Source organism: Haliotis asinina, chromosome 7 (assembly GCF_037392515.1).
Source record: "Haliotis asinina isolate JCU_RB_2024 chromosome 7, JCU_Hal_asi_v2, whole genome shotgun sequence".
Taxonomy (NCBI): Eukaryota; Metazoa; Mollusca; class Gastropoda; order Lepetellida; family Haliotidae; genus Haliotis; species Haliotis asinina.
Genome location: NC_090286.1, coordinates 6318342 through 6342704, shown reverse-complemented (window position 1 = coordinate 6342704; position 24363 = coordinate 6318342). Strand labels below are relative to the sequence as shown.

The following is a 24363-nucleotide window of genomic DNA, read 5'->3' as shown; positions in this document are numbered from 1 at the left end:
TAAAATAACATATCAAAGAATTATTTAGGTGCTGACCATTTGATATCTGTTACTCCTGTCTCCCTTTGGGTCTTCGTAGTTTGTGCTGTATTGAGACTTACTTGTATGTGCAGTAAGGCATGAAGACCTCCTTGGCAGGGAACTCAGTAATCTCCTTAGTGGGGCGGCCCTTGTCGTCAGGATAGGGCTCCACCTTCCACAATTCGGGGGTGAGGTTGTAGCGAGGCTCCTCTGGGCAGGGTGACACATCAAGCTTTAATGTGGCTGGAGAAAACAAATCAACATCAGTGAAACTGAATCACTGCAAAAACAAAGGAGTGAGTGAGTTTAGTTTTATGTCGCACTCAGCCATATTGCAACTATATGGCAGTGGTCCGTAAATAATCACATCTGGACTAGACAATCCAGTGATCAAGAGCACGAGCATTGTTCTCTGTCATTGGGAAGTGATGACATGTGCAAACCAAGTCAGCAAGCCTAACCACCTAACCACCTTTTATGACAAGCATAGTCGCCCTTTTGTGACAAGCATGAGTTGCTGAAGACATATTCTAACCTGGATCACCCTGAGTTGCATAAACAAAGGAAGAAAGAACCAACAGTTAGACAAGGCTGCAGTCACATCATAGCAATATGTTAACGAGTTCATTTTGTACGAAATTGATAGATGTCTCACCAGGAATACATTTAACCCTCTTCAGAACTGATGATGGACGTTTGAGGTCAGCTAGGAATTTGTACAGGTCATCGTCACTCAGCTTTTCGCTCTCCTGGATACACAATAAAACACTGACAACAATAATCAATGAATCAAATGTCAGCAAGACGATATTCCAGTGTATCTGAGTGAGTGAGTGAGTGAGTGAGTGAGTGAGTGAGTGAGTGAGTGAGTGAGTGAGTGAGTGAGTGAATAATTCATTTCAGTCCAGTCTAGATGATGACGATCTAAATAATTTTTCCTATTAATAACTGAATCACAAAATGAGCACACTCACCTGCTTGAAGAAGCTGGAGACGGTGAGTGTGACCGGCCTGAAGTTGTCTAGACTTGCTCCATAGCTCTCTGGTGACCAACTACGTCGCTTCTCATAACCAGCTCGACCACGGTCAATGGAGCCCCTACGTCCAGCTAAGAGGTCATCTTTGGACTGTTTTCGGAATCCCGAGAACTGACCTCCAACTCCACTCCGCCGATCTGTGCAAACAGTATTATGTATTAATACCTGCTATCTGTACCAGATGGTAGATTTTCTGGATTAACTAGATGTTGACATGTTCAGCATATCCTAAAAATCGTGCTACTGTGTCGGTAGACTCTAGAAACATGCTCCTGCTTGTTTGATACCATACATTGCCTTGAAAATCACCAGGCACCAAATGTTCTCATTATCTTTATTTCAGGCTACTTATTTTCGGAGTTATTTTAACATAAAGCATCTTCCTCTGCATGTGTCAGTGAAATACAACACCCTTCAACCAAGACATCACCTATCAAGTGACTGATATCGTGAGCATCTTACCTTCACCATCAGAGCAAACTAACAAGACACTAGAGAGTCAAAAAATCTTCATCAACCTAGAACCTATTATGGGCTGTTTCTCCATGAGGTTTGAACATAAAACTGTTCACACACAACATGACAAGACACAGCACAGCAAACTAATCTTGGCCATTTTACAAAAATGATCCTGTAAAGAGAAGGTTACTGACCCAGACTTGCTGCTCGGGAAGAGGGAGACTCATGATCCACGGACTTCTCAACGGAGGCCTCCCTTTCCAGGCTGTTGCTCTGTCCCCCTACAATGTTCATCAGATAGATGGCCGTCCAGGCGAATGGCATTCGATATTTGCCGAGACGATCACAAAACTGGCCAGCCTGTGCTCGGTACTTTTCTTCTTTAGCTGACTGAAACAGTTATGTACAGCTTAGCCACTCTCGTCTTCATCAAACTTCTGCACAGTAATTGGTTATTGCTAAATGGTATGTAAATGTAGCACAAAGTGAGCAAGGCTTATCATCCTTCATTTTCATTATGGGTTGTCTGATTAATGTGAACAAGTGAGTTGGGTTTCATGCTGCTTTCAGCAATATCCTCCAGCGGTAGCACAATGGTGACACCAGAAATGGCATTCACACGTTGTACCCACTGGGGAATCGAAACCTGGTCTTCAGCCCAATGAGCTAACACTTTAACCACTAGGCTACCCAACTATCCCTAATGTGGGAGAAGGTGAATTGATGTACGTTGTAGCAGTTTGTCACGTCAGTGAACAAACAAGCACAGATATGGGACTGAAAAACCTTGACCCCGGAGTATATGCAAACTTAATCCACAGTCATGGGTTTCACAGCAAGGGATGATGCACTATACAGCATATTGCAGCACCTTAGGCCCTTGCCCCAAATACAATTCTGAAATTGCACCATTTGTCTCCAGGCACTTATATTAAGGCTGACGTTGTTCTGGCTGATGAGAGTCAGTGAGTTTTACACCACTTTCAGCAATATTTCAGCAATTTCACGGGGGAGGGCAGCAGAAATAGGCATCACACAATGTACCCATGTGAGGAATGAGACTCATGTCTTAGTGTGATGAGTGAATGCATGAATAACTACCCTACCCTACCGTGTCCCAGGCTAAGGGACATTACATCTAGCCACCTCGTTTCTCCTCCTTACCTTGTCCTCCTTCATGTAGGGCTCTGCACACTCACTGATGTCTCCCTGCTGCAGCACCTTCTCCAGCTGTGAACACAACATGCACAACATCATCAACACAACACACACAGCATCAGCACACAGCATCGATCCAACACACTACATGAACACAATACAAAGAGCATTGACACCAAACACACAGCATCAATAAGACACACAAAAACATGCCCACATCAGTTTCACTTTTGCTCACATCATCAACGCAACCATCTTCAACAATCTCCAAGGTACCTAACATTTCAATAAATCTTCACTACCCTGGATGCATCTACAGACTGGCCTGATGAGTTTATTACCTCCCTTGGCTGGCCTCTTATCCAATTAAGTGTCTATGCTGCGAAGTTCAACATACCAATCACAACCCACTTTTGCTAAATTATCTAACCGATTAAACTTGGCAAAACAAATGATGCTGAGGTTCACTGAAAGCGGTAGAAGGAGTTCATGTACATTTAAGTTTCAGACCTGTCTATTTGTTTGAATACTTCCCCCACAAATCTGAGTCAAACTGCAAACAAATATTCACGTCTGCAACTGCTATCTTCGTTGACACAGGCAGCGTGGTAGTAACGGCAGCCCAGCTGATTGGCTACTGTAAGAATGTGGAGCCAGCAAGTGGAGGTAGTAAAGCATCCATGGTAGCCGCAGCTTTGGTATAGTGAAGATTGCTCATAACATATACCTTGGAGATTATCGAGGACGCTACAAAACACAAGCATCAACAACGAGGAATCTTGATCAACTTCAGTTTCAATCAAGAACATTACATTTCTCTTTTCTATCATCTTGGCAAGGATTTAAATTTTGTTACAATGAAGTTAGAGACACATACAAGGACAACTGAGCATGTGTTCATTCCAGTGATGTCTTCTATCATCAGTCTCTAACATCGGTGAATGAAACAATTACATTTCCCACCATTCGCACACCATTTACTCAAACATCAAAATGTTTCAATTGCACGTTTTCTCAACATTCACCATAGTTTTCAGTCTCACCATACTGTTTATTCCTTCAACAAGAAGAAAGTCTAATGCTCAATCTCATCTGAATTGGTCACGTGTTATCCATCATAGATGAAAGTACATGTTACCTTGACAACCAGGAAGACATCATTGGTAGGGTAGGTGATGCTGAAGTTGCAGCCGCGACTGAGGGTGGATATGTCCTGACGTGGAACATGCATACTGATCATTCGTTTCAGGTGGTCCGAGTTCATGTCGAAGTGGAATGTCTCCGAGATCTGTAAACGAAGAGTACCTGGAGTATGGGACCTTGTGCTCGCTAATCAGTATTGAATGATGACATTTTAAAGCATGCTGTGTTTGTTTGTTTGTTTGTTTGTTTTCTTATTACCAATATAAAGACGATCTGCTCAAAGGCGCGATGTTTTCCCCTCTATCACTGGATGTCAGTCTCAATCAGCACAATTATCAATCTCACCTCACTGAGGATCATACAACTTATGAAATATTTTAGCTGTGAGATGGAAGTCTGTAAATAACGGAGTCAGGACTGAACAGTAAATTAGGCAATGTTTTGAGCAATGATACAGTCATGGTATGCTTTCAACCAAATCACATAGCCTGGCCTTCTCCATTTTTCAACAATCAGTTTGCTTGGGATTACTTCTGGCCTGAGGGGTGGTAGGGTAGCCTGGTGATTAAAGCAGCCACGGGTTCAATTCCCCATATGGGTAGAATATGTGAAACCCATTTCTGGTGTCATTTGCTGTGATATTTGCTGTGATATTTGCTGTAATACTGCTAAAAGTGGCATAAAACCGCACTCATTCACTGACTGACCTGATATCCACAAGGTGGGCATGCTGTGACTGAATTTTTACTGTTTTTTGTGACTTGCATTACAGGGACAAAAAACCTTGTTTCACTTACTGTTTTGTGTGACTTGCATTACAGGGACAAAAAACCTTGTTTCACTTACTGTTCTAGTATGGGGAATAGAACCCAGATTCTCAGCATGACAAGCCAACACTTCAAAAACCAGACCCCTCCATTACTCAAACCATACCTACTCAGATTTGGACAAAGAATGGGTTCTTGAAAGAATAACCTACTTCATGTTTTGAAACTTCCACATAACTGAACCTTGCAAACATATATCACCGATCTCGATGCTGACATACTGACTAAAGGTAGATAATCCAGCATTAAATACTACTCACCTTCTTCCTCTCTCTAGCATCATACAATGCGAGTGAAACAAAGATGGGTTCGACCTCCATCTCCAGACTAAAACACAGTAAATGTACACAAGCTTTAGTGTCATCGAAATCATTAATCATACCTGATATTCCAATAATTATAAAATTATAAACTTCAAAATTATTTCAATGAATCATTGACAGTTAAGATGTATTTCACCAGTAGAATTCTCTGTAATAAATTCTAAACAAGACTAAGTATGAATAAGCAGACTTACGACAGCTGTAGACATTTCACGTGTATTCGGTGTCCGAAGTGCTCTTTGGGAGTCTCCACTGGGACTCGTCTCTCAATGCACTCCTCCTGATAGTTCAACACAGATCAAGCTATAATATGCAGTATCTAAGAAAGTTAATTCAATGTGTAATAGTGATGGGAGCTGACCTGACTAATGTATTGCAATTTACAGTGGAAGCTGTCCAAACTTGGCGCTCATTGGAACTGAAAAAATTAATCTAGAGCAGACATGCTGGATTGTAGACCTGACACTCTTACTTACAACTAGAACTTGAACCAGTTTTGTCGCTGTCATTTACATTGTTGCAGCCTTTGGTTCTCTCTGTTACTAAACACACTGACTCAACTCACTAATTACATCTACAAGTATACCCACACTGAACTAAGATTAAATAGTCTTTGTCAGCAACCCATGTAGTTTCAACTACGGCTGGGTCTGAGATTCTATGCCAATGTTGACAACGTGCTGGATTGGACAGCAGCTGATTTTGACAGCTACCACTGTACTGCAATAATGATTTAGGTAGTGCAATATGTACCACAAAGGACTGCATGTACTCTGTCATCTGCAGATCATGCATTAGGCTTCCTATACACCACTTCAAAAACTTTGTTGTCCACTACTATGTTTGACATTGTTACCAACAAAACACCCACATAATGGACACAAAAAGATGCTCAAGAACTATTTTGCATTCTCCATCAGAAATCAAGTTAGAAAGTTCTGACTTTCATAATTCTAGTTTGATCTAGTTTTAAACATTATCATCAAGAAGAAAATCAACACGATTTAATAAATTGCAATACGCTGGCCTTCACCAAAAGCATTGTGATATATATCACAACATTTTAATTCATAATTTTTGTTTAAAAATCAGCAAATGCAGTAACTTTGCAATCAATACAGATTAACATTCCTAGATCGTCCGAGATTTCAGATAGACTGACAACAATGTCACTACATGTGTATTAGAAAAACAATAACAAAATGAGACAGCAACAAAACTATTTCAAGATATATCTTCCCCTTCTATCATCCTGCAGCAAGAGTGTTATATCAATCACTGATCGTTCATACCTGATGTTCAAGTAGCTAACACTGTCTACATTTCAGATGCTACTTCCAACAATCAAACCAATTACTTCTTCAATGCTACTATAGCTACAAAGGGATCAACAAGATTTGAACAAGTTATCTCCACTGTCTCACCTCATCTTGTGGTGGATACAGACTGAAGATATTGTCCTGCCTGTTCTGTTGGCGCTGATTCTCGTTGTTTCGGTCAACATCGTCATATGACATACGTTCAAACAGATTTGATAGGAGAGCATCTGCCTGGCTCTGTTTCAGGTCAAATATACTACTTGCCCAGCTGCCACGAGGGGTCTCGTTCAAGTGGAGAGACTGTCGCTTGTTGCTCTCCTGCTGTAAAAGTCATTTGCAGGTTCAAAATATTCTTGAAAGAGTGCATGACTGAAACCTGTACTTACTAACCTAGTGAACTTAAACTCAAAGCCACAAACAATCATTCATGAACAAAACTCCTCATAAATCTAGCTGGTAGGAGAGCTACCAGCTGGTGAAATGCACTGTGTGGAATTCAATACATAAATCAGTCACTTGTGATGTAAAAGATGCTGATGCGGACATTTTCGCATTTTCACTCAAAGCAACTTAGTCAATATATCATGGATATTTAGTTAATGAATACTGATCTCATTGATCGATATTGGCCTCCATACATCACACTGGAGATGTTACCTTCTCGTGCTCCATAGGCATCTCATCCATGTCATCGATCTCATACTCTTGATGTATAATGCCATCACGGTCGGCCAACTTCTCCTTGCTGTGGAAACTCGAGCTGTACCTCTGATATCTACATATATACAATACAAAATACAGTGGAAGCTGTCTAAACAGGCACTCAACTGAAGAAATAATCTGGTTTAGACAATGTGCCTGATTGTAGAGTTGATGTTAAATGTACAAGCCGTAGATGGGACTGAGATTTCATGTCAGTGTGGACAATTTTCCGGATCAGACAGATGCTGGTTTTGACAGATTCCACTGTAAGGCCAAATGATCTGATCAAACACATTATGATACTGTCATCTCATTTTGAAAAATGTGATGTGGAAGTGAGGATCTCTTTTAACATGCGACGTTCATGAAATGCATGTACTGAAATGTGCCCATAATGGTGGTCACTGAACATGCTGGAAGCCTATTGAACAAATATTTCAATGTTAATGTCATTATTTCATGTTAATTACTTGCCTTACTATTCAGTTTGATGCTTAAACATATTTCAAACCATAAAAATGCATGTAAAGTCTTTTCTGTTTATTTTGACCATCCTGATCATATTCAATTACAGTAGAAGCTCTCAAAACCAGCAACCCTCCAATCCGGTATGCTCTCAATACCAGCAGTAGAAACTGGTCCCGACTGAAAGTAGTTATAACTTTTTCATTTATATGCCCTCTAATCCAGTGTCAGTCTATTCCCTATTCCTGCACACCAAAAACCGCACAATTAACTCTTTGTACAGTAATTAACACTCTCTAATTTAGTCTAAACTTGCATCCGGGATCTCTGCTATCCTGCTGACTGGCTGAACATGTATTAACAACAAAAAGGATTCTTATCGACATTAAGCTCATTCGTGTTGCAAACTGGTGACATGTCACTTATAATGAATTAATTGTTGAGTCATAATTTGTCAATCGCGCTACGTGTGAAGATGGCTGGACCAGTCAAGCGGGCTAAATTGGCAAATTTACAGCATATGGAAGATCATTTTCAGGTTGAAAAGGGACAAGTTCTCTTAACCGGCACATGCTTTTTGGTCTTTCCAACAAATGACAGTTTAAAGGGCTTCCACTGTATTAAGTCCCAGCGTCGCCAACTGATATGTCTGTAACATTCAGGAAATGAGGTGGATGGGTAGAAAGTGTTTCTTTACGTACACCTAGTTTCATATACCTTGAAAAATTGATTCCTAGATTTTCACCACTTGAAGCTGATGCTTCAATTATATTTAGACAGAAAATAAATCTTTGTAACTGTAAGATACAGTAAGTTAATTTTATGATCCACTCAGCAATGATTCTGGTCTGTAAATAATCAAGTCTAGACCAGACAACCCACTCATGAACAGTATGAGCATCAATCTGCGCAGATGAGAACACATGACATGTGACAATCACGTCAGTGAGACTTACTACCCGATCCTGTTAGTCACCTCTTACGACAAGTAGTTCTCTAGTGGCAAGCATGGGTTGCTGGAGACCTATTCTACCCCGGGTCTTCACGTTTCATGTAAGATATGTAGCCAGAAAGTATCTCTCTTACCTGCGGGTAACAACAGTGTAATCCGACGTGTATCGCTGCACACAGTCCTTGACTATTGGATCCAGATCACTACAGAAACAAAAAAGAAACACACAGTTTGCAACAGCATAACGAAGGAGAAGCTGATGGTACTGTTAACACTTAACAGATACTTGTCGAACAACTGATGTTCATTGTTTAAATGCGCACTCAGCAATTTTTCAGATGTAAAATGATGATCTGAAATCAATCTATAAATCAATCATGAGCTGGACAATACAACGACTGATATCAGGAGCGTGGATCTGCTCAAATGGGATATGATGGCATGCATGAACCACCTGACCACACTAGACACCTTCTTTTAGTTTTACAAGCAAGGGTTGCTGAAGATTAATTCAAACTACTGAAGCATTATTTGTGTTTTACTAGCGTAATATTGATGCAATATTTATGCTCTATTGGTTCAATGTCCAATCAGTCTAATTCTGATTCCAACAGGAGTATAATCAGTGTAACATCAATGTAATACTGGTGTAATACTTGCATAATGCTGGTGTAAGAGTGGTGTAATACTTGTATAACACTCATGTAATGTTGGTATAATACTGGTGTAATATACTGAACCGTGACCTCTCAAAGACAAAGCTTTCTTCTTATAAGGTGGCGTTTTCACTATGATTGTACCATTTTGTTAACTTTTTCAGTCCAAATTGAGTTATTACCAATGTCAGTGTGTTTTCTGGTGAAAGGCATACCAACCAAACTCACCTAAAGAGGCAGACTTAGTAAAAGGTTCTGTATGACATTCAGGAAAATGCATGTGCATATCGCGTCAGCCCTTGGAATGAATTCATGAGCTAATTCCAAACTCGCCAGAAATCATTCATGCTTTGACACAACCGCCATGCCATAACTAATGAGAGATCAGAGGAACCAAGCCATTGGTCGACTGCAAGTTGGCCTGACTGCATGGAGGATAGCCTATCATTTTAATACCAGTGTAACACTGATGTAAGACTTGTGCCATACTGGTTTGTGTAACACTGATGTAAGACTTGTGCCATACTGGTTTGTGTAACACTGGTGTAAGACTTGTGCCATACTGGTTTGTGTAACACTGATGTAAGACTTGTGCCATACTGGTTTGTGTAACACTGGTGTAAGACTTGTGCCATACTGGTTTGTGTAACACTGGTGTAAGACTTGTGCCATACTGGTTTGTGTAACACTGGTGTAAGACTTGTGCCATACTGGTTTGTGTAACACTGGTGTAAGACTTGTGCCATACTGGTTTGTGTAACACTGGTGTAAGACTTGTGCCATACTGGTTTGTGTAACACTGGTGTAAGACTTGTGCCATACTGGTTTGTGTAACACTGATGTAAGACTTGTGCCACACTGGTTTGTGTAACACTGATGTAAGACTTGTGCCATACTGGTTTGTGTAACACTGATGTAAGACTTGTGCCATACTGATTTGTGCAACACTGGTGTAAGACTTGTGCCATACTGGTTTGTGTAACACTGGTGTAAGACTGGTGCCATACTGGTTTGTGTAAAAACTGATGTAAGACTTGTGCCATACTGGTTTGTGTAACACTGATGTAAGACTTGTGCCATACTGGTTTGTGTAACACTGATGTAAGACTTGTGTCACACTGGTTTGTGTAACACTGATGTAAGACTTGTGCCATACTGGTTTGTGTAAAAACTGATGTAAGACTTGTGCCATACTGGTTTGTGTAACACTGATGTAAGACTTGTGCCATACTGGTTCGTGTAACACTGATGTAAGACTAGTGCCATACTGGTTTGTGTAACACTGGTGTAAGACTGGTGTCATACTGGTTTGTGTAACACTGGTGTAAGACTGGTGTCATACTGGTTTGTGTAACACTGGTGTAAGACTGGTGTAATACTGGTGTACAGTTGGTATCACACTGGTGTAACGTTGATGTAACACTGGTGTAACACTGATGTAACACTGATATAAGACTGGTGTAAGGTCTGTGTAATACTGGTGCAATGCTGGTGTAAGGTTGGTGTAACACTGGTGTAAAGTTGGTGTAACACTGACGTAATACTTGTGCCATGTTGTAAGTGGTGTAATAGTGGTGTAATACTAGTATAATACTTGTGTAATACTGTTCTACCACTGGTGTAAATATTGGTGTAACACTGGTGTAATGTTGATGTAAAACTGGTGCAATGTTGGTGTAATACTGGTGTATAACTGGTGTAATGTTGGTGTAAAACTGGTGCAATGTTGGTGTAATACTGGTGTAATGTTGATGTGATACTGGTGTAGCACTGGTGTAATACTGGTGTAACACTGGTCTAATGTTGGTATAATACTGGTGTAAGGTTGGAGTAATACTGGTGTAAGGTTGGTGTAATACTGGTTTAAGGTTGGTGTAATACTGGTGTAATGTTGGTGTGATACTGGTGTAGCACTGGTGTAATGTTAGTGTAATACTGGTGTAATGTTGGTGTGATACTGGTGTAGCACTGGTGTAATACTGGTGTAACACTGGTCTAATGTTGGTGTAATACTGGTGTAAGGTTGGAGTAATACTGGTGTAAGGTCGGTATAATACTTGTGTAATGTTAGTGTAATACTGGTGTAATGTTAGTGTAATGTTTGTGTAACACTGGTGTAAGGTTGGTATAATACTGGTGTAATGTTAGTGTAATACTGGTGTAATGTTAGTGTAATACTGGTGTAATATAATATCAGTGTACATGCATTTTCTTCACGCAACTGAAGGCACAATTCTAGACATTCTACACACGAATTTCGAGAGAGTTAAACTGACCTTGACTCAGGGACAATTGGTGTGACAGTACGACTTGTTTTAGGGACTGTATGGACATCAATATCATCTTCTGGGTATAACAGTAGGTCCTTGAAGGGATCTCGCTCAATGAGGCACTGGTTTTGTATAACAAAGTCCTCAAAATCTGGAGGTTCAATGCCATCATTCGCAAGTGTCTGTGAGGGAAAGAAAATGCATAGGATTAGATCTGTTCTCATTGTTATCTGACTGAATACCATGTCAAATTCATGCAGATGAAGACCTGTATATAGAACATACTCGAACACACAGTCTGACAACCTAAATCAAAATGATTTCATGTTGTGCTCTTACTGTCACATGTTTTCCCATTATCAAAACATTCTTCAAAAAATCATTTAACTTCTGTTTACTACATCAATCAGGCATTTAGTTCTGCTTATGACAACTTGCTATTTCATACCAGCAGCAAATGGGCTTCCTCACAATCCTGCATTGCCATTGGTTAATAATAATGCACTCAAATCAGTACCTAGCAATTTCACAAAGCGGTATTATGACGCTTACTGGTTTCAGAACTGTATCTGTTATCTAATGATGATGACCGCCAAATTCACATCGTGAAAACTTACAGGAATTTATATTTGAAGCCAAAACAGGACGTATTTCACATATAAGACGTGTTTCAACACATAACAGATCAAAACAACACATCATTTATTTGTACATGAGAAATTATATCAGCTACAAAATAAACACTGATAAAGTGATATTGATATTGACAGGATCCTATCTTGTCAGTTGTAAGCCTGAAAATTAGTGAGTCACTGAGTGTTTCCACCTGCAAACATCCTATATTCTAATACTAGATATTCCAGTGACAATTACAACAGCATCAACACACACAATACTTAACACTTATGAAGCATGCACTAACAGAACTCTCACTAACACAAGCAACAATCACTCACCCCAGTTGTTTGTTGAGTGTGGTGGGTGATGAAAGTGCTGCCTGTGCTACTGTGAGAGTGGGTGGTGCTCTTAGCGCTGGAGTTGGAAGGTTCAGGTGCAATGAAGATGGTCGAGGACACCTGTCTGCGCACCTCCGCCGCACCTTGTCTACAAGAGATGACAACAATGAAATCTGGTTTGAACTAGAAATATTTGTTAGCTAAAATTAGATTATTGTCTCTTGTACTATCTTCGAAAAAAAACTTCAGTATCTCCAAACAGAATCATTCATAGTTTTGCCCAATTTGACTGGTAATCTAAACAACATGATTGAGCTAATTATTGTTAATGACACACATATTGGGACCATTGTCCCTGGATTTATAATATTACACGAGACAAGTGGTTCTCATAATTCAATGCAGATACATACTATACTATGAATCTTACATCAAAGTCACTGTTCACTTCAGAATGTTACAATTATGTTATTATGCAGTTTCTTGATTCTTGAACTGATTTAGTGATTATGATGACAATAATGATGGTGGCATATATAAATAATAATGTACAGCATCATGTATCATCATGTAATGGGTTGTCAGATACTTAAGAACATTCACTGTTTTCTTCAAATTCTTGCAAATCACATTATAACTTAAAAGCATATCACGTATCAAAAAGACAACATTATCTTCAACATAAGCCATGACTGGAGTACTTAAAATGTGTGTCCAGGGACTCAAAAATCCCATCGCCTGATGCCAGGGACAAGTCAGTTTTCTTTCAGGCAATCAAATAATGGTATCTTACTTGTTCGCAGACTACTATATAATGTCTGCATACAGTTTCAAACTGCAAATAACCTTGGATTTCACTTCATATCTGCTCAAAATTTATTTTTTAATTTTTCAGTGATAACAGTGTAGGGTTATCTTTCTTTGTTATTTATCACTTTTCGATAAAAAGTCCAGTAAACATTAACACTCAATACCATGTTTATTTATAATTCTTTCATAATGACATCATCATGATTATGACATAAAAATCTGGGCATGTGGAAAATTTGTCAGGACAAGTCACATTTTTCAAGTCACTTGCCCTGTGACAAGTGGCTTTTAAAAATATTTTTGAACCCCTGGTGACACAACACACCTGGACACTGTGTTAATAAATAGTGCTTTCTGCAAGATATGATGTCCAAAAATATATAATGCAATGACATATTCTTTACTCTGCCTTTTCATTACATTGCCTGTAGTCTTAAGACTGTATCATATTTTCTGACCTTACTCCCTACCCTAGCCGAGAGCCGCGATGCGGTCCTATACAGTCAAGACATGACCCTGCATCGCGGCCGAGAACACCACCTTCATAAATCCTATTCAGATTCTAGCGGCCGATTACCCCTCGTATTTTCTTGAGATTTTTTAAATATACTTCCCGTGGGTTTTTGACTGAAAAGTCGATACCGATCTACTCCCAGATAATTTCCCTACACATACACGTAACTGTCATGTTTTTATGACCGTACGTTTATATATTAATGGGCATGTTACCCATAAACTTCGTGTTTCAACGATAGCCAGCTGACATGTTGACATACTATGCGCATGTGCCAAATTTCCATAGTCTGCATTGGAAGATGTTCTGCTTTAGTGGTACGCAAAACTCACTCTCGTCTCCTGTTTCGCGCACTCGTACTTCAGTTACAATCACTCTTATGTATAACGTATTTATCTGTTTTTGTGCCATGATTCATTGCTTTTCTTTGCAGAGAGGATTCCATTCACATCCAAACGGAAAAGACGTTTAGTTGGGATCAAGCACATTTATTTTTGTACAATATAGTGCTCAGGACACTTAAGGAAGCATGATCTTGTCGTTTTCACTATGATTTTTCACTTCGACACATGTCCAAGAATTTCAAACAATCTCCAAATTTACATTCTTGTATTGTTAACAAAATACAAGCAGGCCTAAGTGTAAGATAAGAATTTTATTACTAGTATTAGTTTTTACACTTATAAATAATATTTTGCCGGATAATATGGATGTTTGAACTTAATCTGTGAGTGAATTTGATCGTGTTTGTGCAGACGTATTGCTTGTTGCAAGGTAATTTGAATTCAGACGTCATTACATTTTTCTTTTAATCATAAAAAATGAGGGTGTTCTATTATGCATTTTGTTTAGTACCGGAATATTTTTCTATCCATTTTATAAGGTTGTGCACCCGTGAAGATAGATTTAATTTTCAGCATCACATGTCTGTCCACATGTTATATCCATTTGATTCATCGTTGTGGTGACTCTCCTTTTTTTCTGAGCTAGTTCCCCATGAATCCTCACCACTCTCCATCTTCCTCAACGGGCCCCGATTCATTAACAAATGAGAGGTCTGATAAGGTGAGAACGTCCCTTACAAGACTTCACTTCAGATCTACTTGCAATAGAAATGTTTAGATAAGTAATTGAATCACCAAACCAAAGTCAGTAAGTTCGATCACTTGTGGTTCAGTCATTGGCGTTCTGAAGTCAGATATGTGGGGCACACTTGTTTTACAAGACAGATCTGAGATGTTACTCCCGGCCCTGGTGGAAATCATTGTTTGTGACTCATTTTGATAACACACATAACTTTTTAGACTGATGCACGTGGGGCGAAATCCTGTTAAAATAAACCTAAAAAGTTTAGTAGGTAAATTCACTGGGTCAAACAACCATTAATTCTCACTGTTATTGCATACTTACTTGCTTAATTTCTGAGCAAAGGCTCTCTGGCCCGTAGAGGCCATTTTTCCTGTTATGAGTGAGTACTACGTCATCGAAGTATGCGTTCTGGGTGCGTTTTACCAAGCACTCCTTTCAACCGTCGTTATCGTGTTCTACTGCGTGTCGGGTTGCTTTCGCAATTTCTACAGTATCATTGGATAGATGTGGTATGGTAAAGTATCGCAAACACATACTGGAACCAGTTTGAAGGAAAAAAACATCCGCTGTGGTTTCTTTGTGTTTGTATTAGTGTTGAAGACAGAACGTGGTTCTCAAAGCATGTCTGCTTGTCAACGCGACAAAACCTGATTGTCAGGAATAAATATTACTTTCTCAGTAAAGTAAAACTTCAGGCAACATTAGGAGGTGGGTCCCATATCAGGAATTCGAACAAACACGCCGAGGGCGCGGTACCAACTTGCCAGCCCACAAAATACTATACAGTTCATAATTTACTTAGAAAGTGTAATCTCAGTTTGGCTGAAGTGGTCGTTGTCGGCACATGAACTACATAAATGTACTCAAGGTATCTTTCTGTATACAGAAATGTACCCTAGCCAAAGTAAATGTACAGAAGCGTACCCCCAGGACGATCCCATTCTCGTCTGCCATTTTGGTTACCAGGTACGTATCTGTACATTTACTTTCGCTAGAGTACATTTCTGTACACAGAAAGGTACCTGGGGTACATTTCTGTAGTACCTGTGCCGACAACGACCCCCTCAGCCTCACTTTATAACATTTGTTACACTCGACCACTTTCTAGTGAGTGAATGAGTTTGGTTTTACGCCGCTTTTAGCAATATTCCAGCGATATCACGGCGGGGGACACCAGAACGGGTATTCGGCGTGACGAGCGAACGCTTTAATCTCTAGGCTACCCCACCGCCCCTCGACCACTTTCTAAAAGACATTGTGTATGAATTCACGTACAAGGTGAGTATATAGTTGCAAGTCGTTTTTAACAATATTCCAGCCATATCACGCGGCGACGTAGTAAATGGGCTTCGGTGAACTGTACACATCTATGGAATCGAACCTGGAACCTCAACTAGAAGAACGGGCGCTTTAACCACTTGGTTACCTAACAGCCCTAACCATCTCTGAATAAACACAGGCAAATACTAAACTTCTTGGTCATACAACGGGTGCGAGTCTTCACATTTTCTCCATGATGATTTGAACAGAGCCTTCAAAATATCAACTGACCCGCAAGCCGAAAGCTAGCTGATTGTGAATAGAGCCATGTTAAAATTATCCAGACTGACTCACTTAAAATCTCCAGAAAACTTGTGTTTTATTTAATGCACATTAATATGATAAAGTCAATTATTAAGGTGTTAAAAGCCCGTCCGCAAAGGTTTCGTGATTGCTATTATCTCTTGTCACACCAAGATCGCTGCATAAAAATGTCAACAGTGTTGCGCATTTTGCTGCCTTTTGATACTGATATTTTGCACGGTCAGTGAGGTATGGTTTGGGTTGTCCAGCCCCTCTGGTCAGTTAGCCCCAGTGGTCACTTAGCCCGTGTTATTCGTTATGTACCTCCTACACTGGGTCTAACAAAATCTAGTAGGAGGTCGCGTCAAGTAACCTCTGAGCGACCTATGACCGTCCTACTAGGTTTTGTTAGACCCAGTGTAGGAAACAAAGGCGCTCGTGCCATTGCAAGGATTAAAGATTTTTTTAATGTGAAAATTTTGAAATGACCCCCCGACTTGTTTCCAACGTTTTAAGTGAGATAAGATTTAACGTCACATCGGCTACATTCCAACGTCTTGATGTTAAGCACATATTAAAAACACTTGTTCTTTGTTTCTTTCTAAATATCTTTCCTGTTTATCATTCAACAAAATGCTGGTGTTATTTGATTTATTGTTCATGTTGCATGGCAGCGAAGTTTATGGGTAAAGGGTATTTTGCTCAAAGTCAGATTTGAATGGACACAGTAGTCGCAGTTATATCTGTTTGGAGCTAACTGCTCATTTTTCAAAATAAATGAGAAATGAATTTTATGCATGTTTATTTTTATCAAAATATTGTTTATTCTGTGATATTGATGGATGTTTGAGGTTTGAACCTGTTTGTGAAGGGTATCTCGTCTCAGTGTAGGCTAGTGTAGCTGATTTCATGACTTAAAAACTCAATCCGATGGCATACATACACCGTCCATATCATCATGTAAAGTTTATCGCTTTGAGTTTGGCTTATAATATGTTTAGTTGAAAACGTGACATTTAACAACCTTCTGCTTCAGAAGTTGATGTTTTACAAGTGCATGTCTAAGAAATTGTTTACCTTTGTATGGAGACACGTGTCTTGGAGTGAGTGAGTTTAGTTTTACGCCACACTCAGCAAAATTCCAGTTATATGGCGGCGGTCTGTAAACAATCGAGTCTGGACCAGATAATCCAGTGATCAACATCATGAGCATCGAACTGCACAATTGGGAACCGATGGCATGTGTCAGTCAAGTTAAAGAGTCTGACCACCCGATCCCGTTAGTCACCTCTTACGACAAGCTTAGTCGCCTTTTATGGCAAGCATGGGTTGCGCAAGGCCTATTCTATACCCCGGATCTTCACGAGTTACACGTGTCTTGGAACAAAAATAAGGTTAACTACCATTGGAGTTGACACTGTTGTGACATATAACAAACAGTTAAAATTGACTATTTCCGTTGTTGTTATTGAATAAAAGGTTGTATATTTTCACAACAGTACCAGAATGTTAACACTGAGTTATACCAACATTATGTATATGAAAATCGCAAAATAAATAAATAAAATGCATAAATAAAATAAAATATTTTTTAAAAACTCCATTTTTTCAGAAATGCTAAAAATGTAGTTAAGCCTCTTGTTATTCTAACCCCTTCAATTGAAAACATATAAGCAAAATATAGAAAGGCTCATAAAATATTATTTTTTTGATATACAAAAAAGCATAACAGAATGTGTGAGTATAGTGCTGAAGGGGTTAATTACACTTGTCTAAGGTGAATATGAGTCGTTGTTCGAAGATTATTTCTAAAATTCATAGAAAAGTGAAAATAATGGTGGTCATCTGAGAAATCACATTCAGCCAAACATGTGAAATACGGCTGAAGGAATTTAGTTTTACGCCTCAGCCCCCAGCAATATTCCAGCTATACGACGGCGGTCTGTAAATAATCGAGTTTGGACCAGACAGTCCAGTGATCAACAGCATGAGCATTTCGACGTATCCCATTGCGTAGTTCGACGCTCATGTTGTTGAGCACTGGATTGTCTGGTCCACACTCGATTATTTACAGACCGCTGCCATACAGCTGGAACATTGCTGTATGCGGCGTAAAACTACAACAAAACAAAATCTTAGTCAAATGTTATTCCTCAGAGCAGTTTTTCTGCAACACAGGCCATTATATACAGGTACTTTCTCTCAACCGGAGACACTCTAGCCATGATGTCACAATTGGGGATGAAGAAATGGTCCATCGGCAGCTCTCCTGTTAACATCTTCTTCAGCTTGACAATGGTCAGTTTCAGCCTGTTAACCAAACTATCATTCCTCCACATATGATCCCCTGGCGTGACCACATAGAACTCGTTCCACATCAGTGTCCGTAGCTGATATGTGGTGAAGCTGTGTTTGTCCACACAATACACATGTTCCCTTGTGTATTGTGCAGCACGACGAAGGTCCGAGGAGATCTCCTTGCCCTGAGTAGCAAGACTCTCGTCTATTCTAGCTGAGCCCTCGCCCTCCTTTGCAATCTCCAGTATTCTCTTCAGGATCCGTAGCACTTTCTTCCTACACGTCTGCTCACTGTTTCCAGTACATCCGCTGAGGTCAGCATATTTCGTAATTGCCATTTCAGCTGTTGAAAATGAAAGGCGCCAAAGAAGATTCCTGTCTTTAGCATCAGCTGTGAAGAGATATATCCTCAGTAAATAAACTTTGCTGTGACAAATACATGACATATTTTGGCAATTGAATAACCCCTAAAACCAATGTCAAATGTCATGTTTGTCATATTTGAGATACGTTTCCCTTCCTAACCACAAATTGCTTAAATTAGATCTAATGGTATAAATTAATGGCATTTAGAAGTGCCATTCAACATACAAATACATCAGAACTCCATAAGAACGTTTCGAGAATAGGCCGTAGATATTTTCTTAAGAATTCTAATCTTTTGGCGCTACCAGTTTAGAATTCGTAGCTCTACGAACGTTTCGAGAATAGCTGGCCAGTTTAGAATTCGTAGCTCTACGAACGTTTCGAGAATAGCTAGCCAGTTTAGAATTCGTAGCTCTACGAACGTTTCGAGAATAGACTCGCTGAAGAAGGAGAAAACATATACTGGCCATAGGCCATGTTATTCACAATAAAGAAGTTGACATCTATAAATCTTGATTTTCCCACAAACTGCTTGGTGCATGATAGATTACAAACAAGAATTTGTTTTGGGAGTGAGTGAATTTAGATTTACTCCGGTTATAGCAATATTCCGGCAATATCCGGATGTGACACATTGTACGCATGTGGGAAATTGAACACAGGTTTTCGTCGTGACGAGTATCCGCTTTATCCACTTGGCTATTCTATCGCCCCTCATTGTTTTGGAATTACCCAAATACAGCTAAAACTGGAAATATTCTCTGAGTCAAAATAAATAAATAAATAAATAAATAAATAAATAAATAAATAAATAAATAAATAAATAAATAAATAAGAAAAGAAAAATATTAGTTAATATGAAGAGACAAATCAGCTTTTTGAAATACTCCAAAAGCCAAATGGATTTGAAAATGTTTGTATATTGTTTCACGCCGCAATTTTTTCAACTGCAAATATTCGAGTCTGAACCAGACACTCCAGTGACTGACTTTAACGATTTTACGATGATGTGCCATGTAAGTCAGCGAGCCTGACGACCTAACTCCGTTAGTCGCTTCTTACAACAAACATGAGTTGCTGAAGACCAATAGTAACCCGGATTTTCAAGGATGAATTTGAAAATGTATAAACATAATACCTATGTCACACTCTTTTGCTACAACATGGAAACCTTTCTTTGAGATGTCCTTCAGTCTTTGAGTACAGCTGCTAATGTCTCTCGCCGTATCTGGCCACCCAGGGAAGTAGAGAGCAGGAACCAAGTCAATGGAGATGAGGAAGTTGCTGTCGCCGTCTTTTAGACCAGTGTCGTAGATGATCCCAAATGAAGGAGACGTAGGTTCCACAGTAGTGTCCCCTGCAACAGAGAATGGTAAACATGACCAGGTACACTTCCGGTTCTGGTGGCTATGGTTTCATTTGAACATGACTTGATGTTGAGTGAGTTCATTTTTACACCGCCTTTCGTCAGCACTTCATGTACATGTCAGAGGGAGACGCCACCAGAAATGGGCTTCACACATTGCATCCACATGAAGAATCGAATCCGGGCCTTCGCCTTTAATCACTTGGCAACGCTAGCCCCGTGTATGTGAAGAGAATTAATAACTTCTTTGATGGGAATTTTTTCAACTTGAGATGATGACGAATGATAATATTATATAGATATGCAACTTTTTCATTTTGTGAATTGTTTGACAACGACATTAGAATGTGCTTACATATTGCCCGATCTTACATTGATTGCAACGTATCCATAAAATAACCACCATTCTCGGTGAAGAAATAAGTATAGAATATGAAGAAACATCCATCATGTTTTATGCGTTTGCTTCACAGTATTCCATATTTAGTTTAGATCACGATGGGGAACACCAGAAATGGGCTTCAGATATTGTACCCATGTTGAGAATCGAACCCGGGTGTTCGGCATGAACCACTAGGCTACCCTACCGCCCCGTAGAGTATGTGAAGAAATACAAGTTTGAAATATGGTGATAAGAAACTTTTAAAGTAATATTATATTTTAATGCGTTTGCTGCACAGTAACCCGTATTTTCTTCATTGGTTTACATGATTATTTTCACACTTACTCGTTATTGGTCCGACCAGAATGTCTTCAAGACATCTGAAAATATACTGTTTGAATTTGGTGGAACTGATGAACTCGTCCTGACAAAGATCGGTTAGGTCCTCCTGCGGCTGTGTGACTTTCACGTAACAGAAGCCAACGGGGGCTCCGCATGTAGAAACTTCAAGGTTTTTGAGCTTTGCTACAAACATGCAATCCATCTCATCAAGGGTAGATACCTGAAGCATAAAGAAACAGTTCTTTAAGTGAGTGAATTTAGTTTTACGCCGCACTCAGAAATTTAACTTTAGCGATATGTGTTTCTATGCAGTCGGCATATGCACTTGTATATCATATACATGTATCATAATCATAACAATCGATTCAGGACCATTCAGGTCACTAACGTACGCCATAATCACTTATTCATCGGTACAAGCTGCTGCTCATTTGACAGTGATAGGATCTGACCAACCAATCCACTTTTCTTGCATCGGCAAAAACATGAGCTACAGGGAACTTATTCTGGTTACCCAGGGGTACTAGATAGAATGGGCGTACGAGAGCTGGTCAAGAAGTACTGAGCCTACATAACTTCAAGACTGGTGACACCAGCTAAACGTAGGGATGTTGTTGGACAGTGTTCTTCATCAGTATTTCCAGTTATTTTACTCTAATAGATCAACTAGTTCGAAAGCAACAGGTCCTTGAAGCATACTGCGGTATACAGCAGATTTGAGCTCGTCATTACTTGCATAACGATTTCCACGGAGATGCTCCTTCAATTTTGGAAATGTAGGTGAAAGTCGCTTGGAGCCAGGTCAGGTGAATATGGAGGATGAGTAAGTTCCTCGAAGCCACATTGATATACTGCAGACTTTGACAATCGAAGCATTGTCCTATAAAATCAGAACTCCAGCCCGCAACATCTCTCACGTTGTACTCATGCATACCCCAGTATGCTTCAAGCACCTGTTGCTTTCGAACTAGCTCATCTATTTAAGTAAAATAACTGGAAATGCTGATGGAGAACAACACTCCTAAGATTAGTTGGTGTCACCAGTTTAGAAGTTTTGTAGGCTTAGAACTTTTTGACCAGCCCTCGCTGAATAGTGGCATGATTTTGTATACAGTGTGCTATCAAATATAGTGTTCCCCAACGCCCAAAATGAAATAATCATGGTAGTATTGGCAGTGTTAACTACCAGTTGGCAATGACATGTCAAGACATTCATTTCACGGTGTACTGTTGTGTTGATCCACACGCAAACTGTAGCGCAAATTTGGTTGCGCAGCATAGAGACTATGACAAGCCTTCTTATATGCGAGCGAAGACTAGTATTTGCCCCTATGCTGCGCAACCCATTTGCGCTACAGTTTGCCTGTGGTTGATCTTACCTTGGTTCCGTCATAGCTAGACCCGGATTTCAGGCCTTCCCATTTCCACGAGGTCTTTGCCTCCAGGTGACAGATCACTCTCTGGACTAAGGGATTGAAGAGTTCCCGAGCAGTTCCTATCTGATGCTTTCGCACCTGAACTTGCTTTCCAAAGAATTCACCAATATTTCTTGTATTCTTCGTCTCTATTATTTTCTTCTCAAAAATATCATTTGCAAATTGTTCCAGTTCTTCTTTATCAGCGGATGACAGAACAGGCTTCTGCCTATTGTATGTCATTACGGCGACACGCTTTGATTTATCAGCGGTGATATATCCCCATGTTCCCCCGTTGGAACGCTCGTCACTGTTTTGAAATTTCTTCGAATCTCGGTTTTCTTTTTTCCCATCGTCTTCTTGTTCCTGTTTTAAGGACGTAACTTTTGATTTGGCTGTGATCATCGCACCACCTCTCTTTTGACATTTGGTATGATTTGCCAGCGATGCATATTTTCTGTGACAGTGATGGCACGTTTCTTCGAGATCTTGGAATTCTTCTTCCTTACCCTTATGTTTTGCCATGTATATGTTTTTCCTTACAGTTGACATCGGAACCGCTTCTTCGTTTCACACACTTTGTCCAGTGTGTAATGGAATCAACCTGACTTTAACTGCTTGTTTGTTGGCTTGATATGCTGTCAAAATGTTTTGTTGTTTTTGTTTTAATTGTTTCAGCGTGTGATTTCGTTTTGAGTTGCTTGCAGTAAATATACAGCCTCTAGATATCTGAAAGGAAACAGTTTCTAATGTCATGTGGAATTGTGAAAAAATGCCCTGAGACACTCATATTTCTGTTGCTCTAACTTTAACAAGTGGTCTTGTTTTTCTTATTGGTTGAAGCGTCCGCGGGTCACGCCAAGTCCCGAATTCAATAGCGTACAGTATGCGAAACCCATTTCCTGCCCACGTAACGATGATGAATAAAGGCGGTGTTAAAGCATGACTACTCTGTTACACAATGAACCCTATAAAAGTGGAATAGGGGTGAAATTGGGATTTGTGAAATTATTTTTTACTTATATAACGACTTGCATGCGCGCGTGTCTTCACGTTACACCAGTCTAAGTCGGCTTACTCGTGCAAGACCTTTGACGTACCCTGACTCAGCTGAACAAGGATGCCCATTGAGAAACTGTACACTGTAAGGGAAACTACAACCGCATCCCTTGTTTTAACCCCAATGTGTAAAGCTCCAATCGGAGTAACAGGAGAACGCGTGTAACACTAGAGAGTGAATTTAGTTTTACACCATATTGCTGTCTTTTAGCAATATTCCAACCACATCACCAAAATTGGACTTCTCACATTGTACCCATAGGAGGAATCGTACACGGGTCTTCAGCAAACATTTTAATCACTAGTCTACTCCAGCATCCCGACTATAGTTCTCTGCTGGACCATGGAGACGGTGGAGACGGTGCGTCGCTATGGACAATTGAAGAACATATCAGACGACGTAAAGTAAGATGTCACGCCTCCCGTCAGGTGTGGAGATCAGCGTTATACAAATGTTATCATTATTATTGCTATTGATATATTTCGCCGTCCCTGTCTATCTGTCCAATAAAAGGTTAGTCTAACTAAATGCACTCACAATATGTTATGTATGTCTTACACTCAGAAGGTGAACCAGTCATTTCGTGAGACTAATAGGGTCAGTCATTTCGAGTTATCTTGTGTAAAAAAAAATCAAAATAATTTACTTCAGTCATTTCGTCAAATTCAGCCACATCTCACAAACCCCTGTCTACCACATGTCTACCACATGTGGTTGACAGGGGTTTGTGAGATGTGGCTGCTCCGGACACAGCAAGTGTCAAACAAACAGGTGTAAATGCTTCAAAGCCAAGATGAAGTGAATAGTTGTTGTCACAGTAGTTTTAACTGTTTAAATACGTGATGTTGAAATTGCGATCCACTTTTGTAG

The 24363-nt window shown here is 39.8% G+C and overlaps 2 protein-coding genes across 4 annotated transcripts in view; both read right to left on the bottom strand.

The window, feature by feature from the left end:
- LOC137290235 (dedicator of cytokinesis protein 7-like) overlaps nt 1-15104 on the bottom strand; it is a 57160-nt gene extending 42056 nt beyond the window's left edge. For 2 of the 3 annotated variants that reach the window (XM_067820988.1, XM_067820990.1), the window contains exons 1-14: nt 15023-15104; nt 12289-12436; nt 11339-11514; nt 8541-8609; nt 6945-7062; nt 6393-6608; nt 5163-5248; nt 4906-4972; nt 3814-3963; nt 2682-2747; nt 1712-1907; nt 996-1195; nt 677-770; nt 102-264 (exon numbers count right to left, since the gene is read on the bottom strand). In XM_067820988.1, coding sequence (XP_067677089.1) covers nt 102-264; nt 677-770; nt 996-1195; nt 1712-1907; nt 2682-2747; nt 3814-3963; nt 4906-4972; nt 5163-5248; nt 6393-6608; nt 6945-7062; nt 8541-8609; nt 11339-11514; nt 12289-12436; nt 15023-15066 — 1793 coding nt within the window. In that variant the 5' untranslated portion in view covers nt 15067-15104. The remainder of the gene's footprint in view (nt 1-101; nt 265-676; nt 771-995; nt 1196-1711; nt 1908-2681; nt 2748-3813; nt 3964-4905; nt 4973-5162; nt 5249-6392; nt 6609-6944; nt 7063-8540; nt 8610-11338; nt 11515-12288; nt 12437-15022) is intronic. The other variant, XM_067820989.1, reaches the window with a different exon arrangement.
- A 3313-nt stretch (nt 15105-18417) lies between these two features.
- LOC137291233 (cyclic GMP-AMP synthase-like receptor) lies at nt 18418-22958 on the bottom strand. Its single transcript, XM_067822530.1, has 4 exons — nt 22398-22958; nt 21022-21238; nt 20067-20285; nt 18418-18953 (listed from the first exon to the last, which is right to left on the bottom strand). Exons 1-4 carry the CDS (start codon nt 22956-22958, stop codon nt 18418-18420), a joined length of 1533 nt encoding a protein of 510 aa, XP_067678631.1.
- Nucleotides 22959-24363: the final 1405 nt, after the last annotated feature.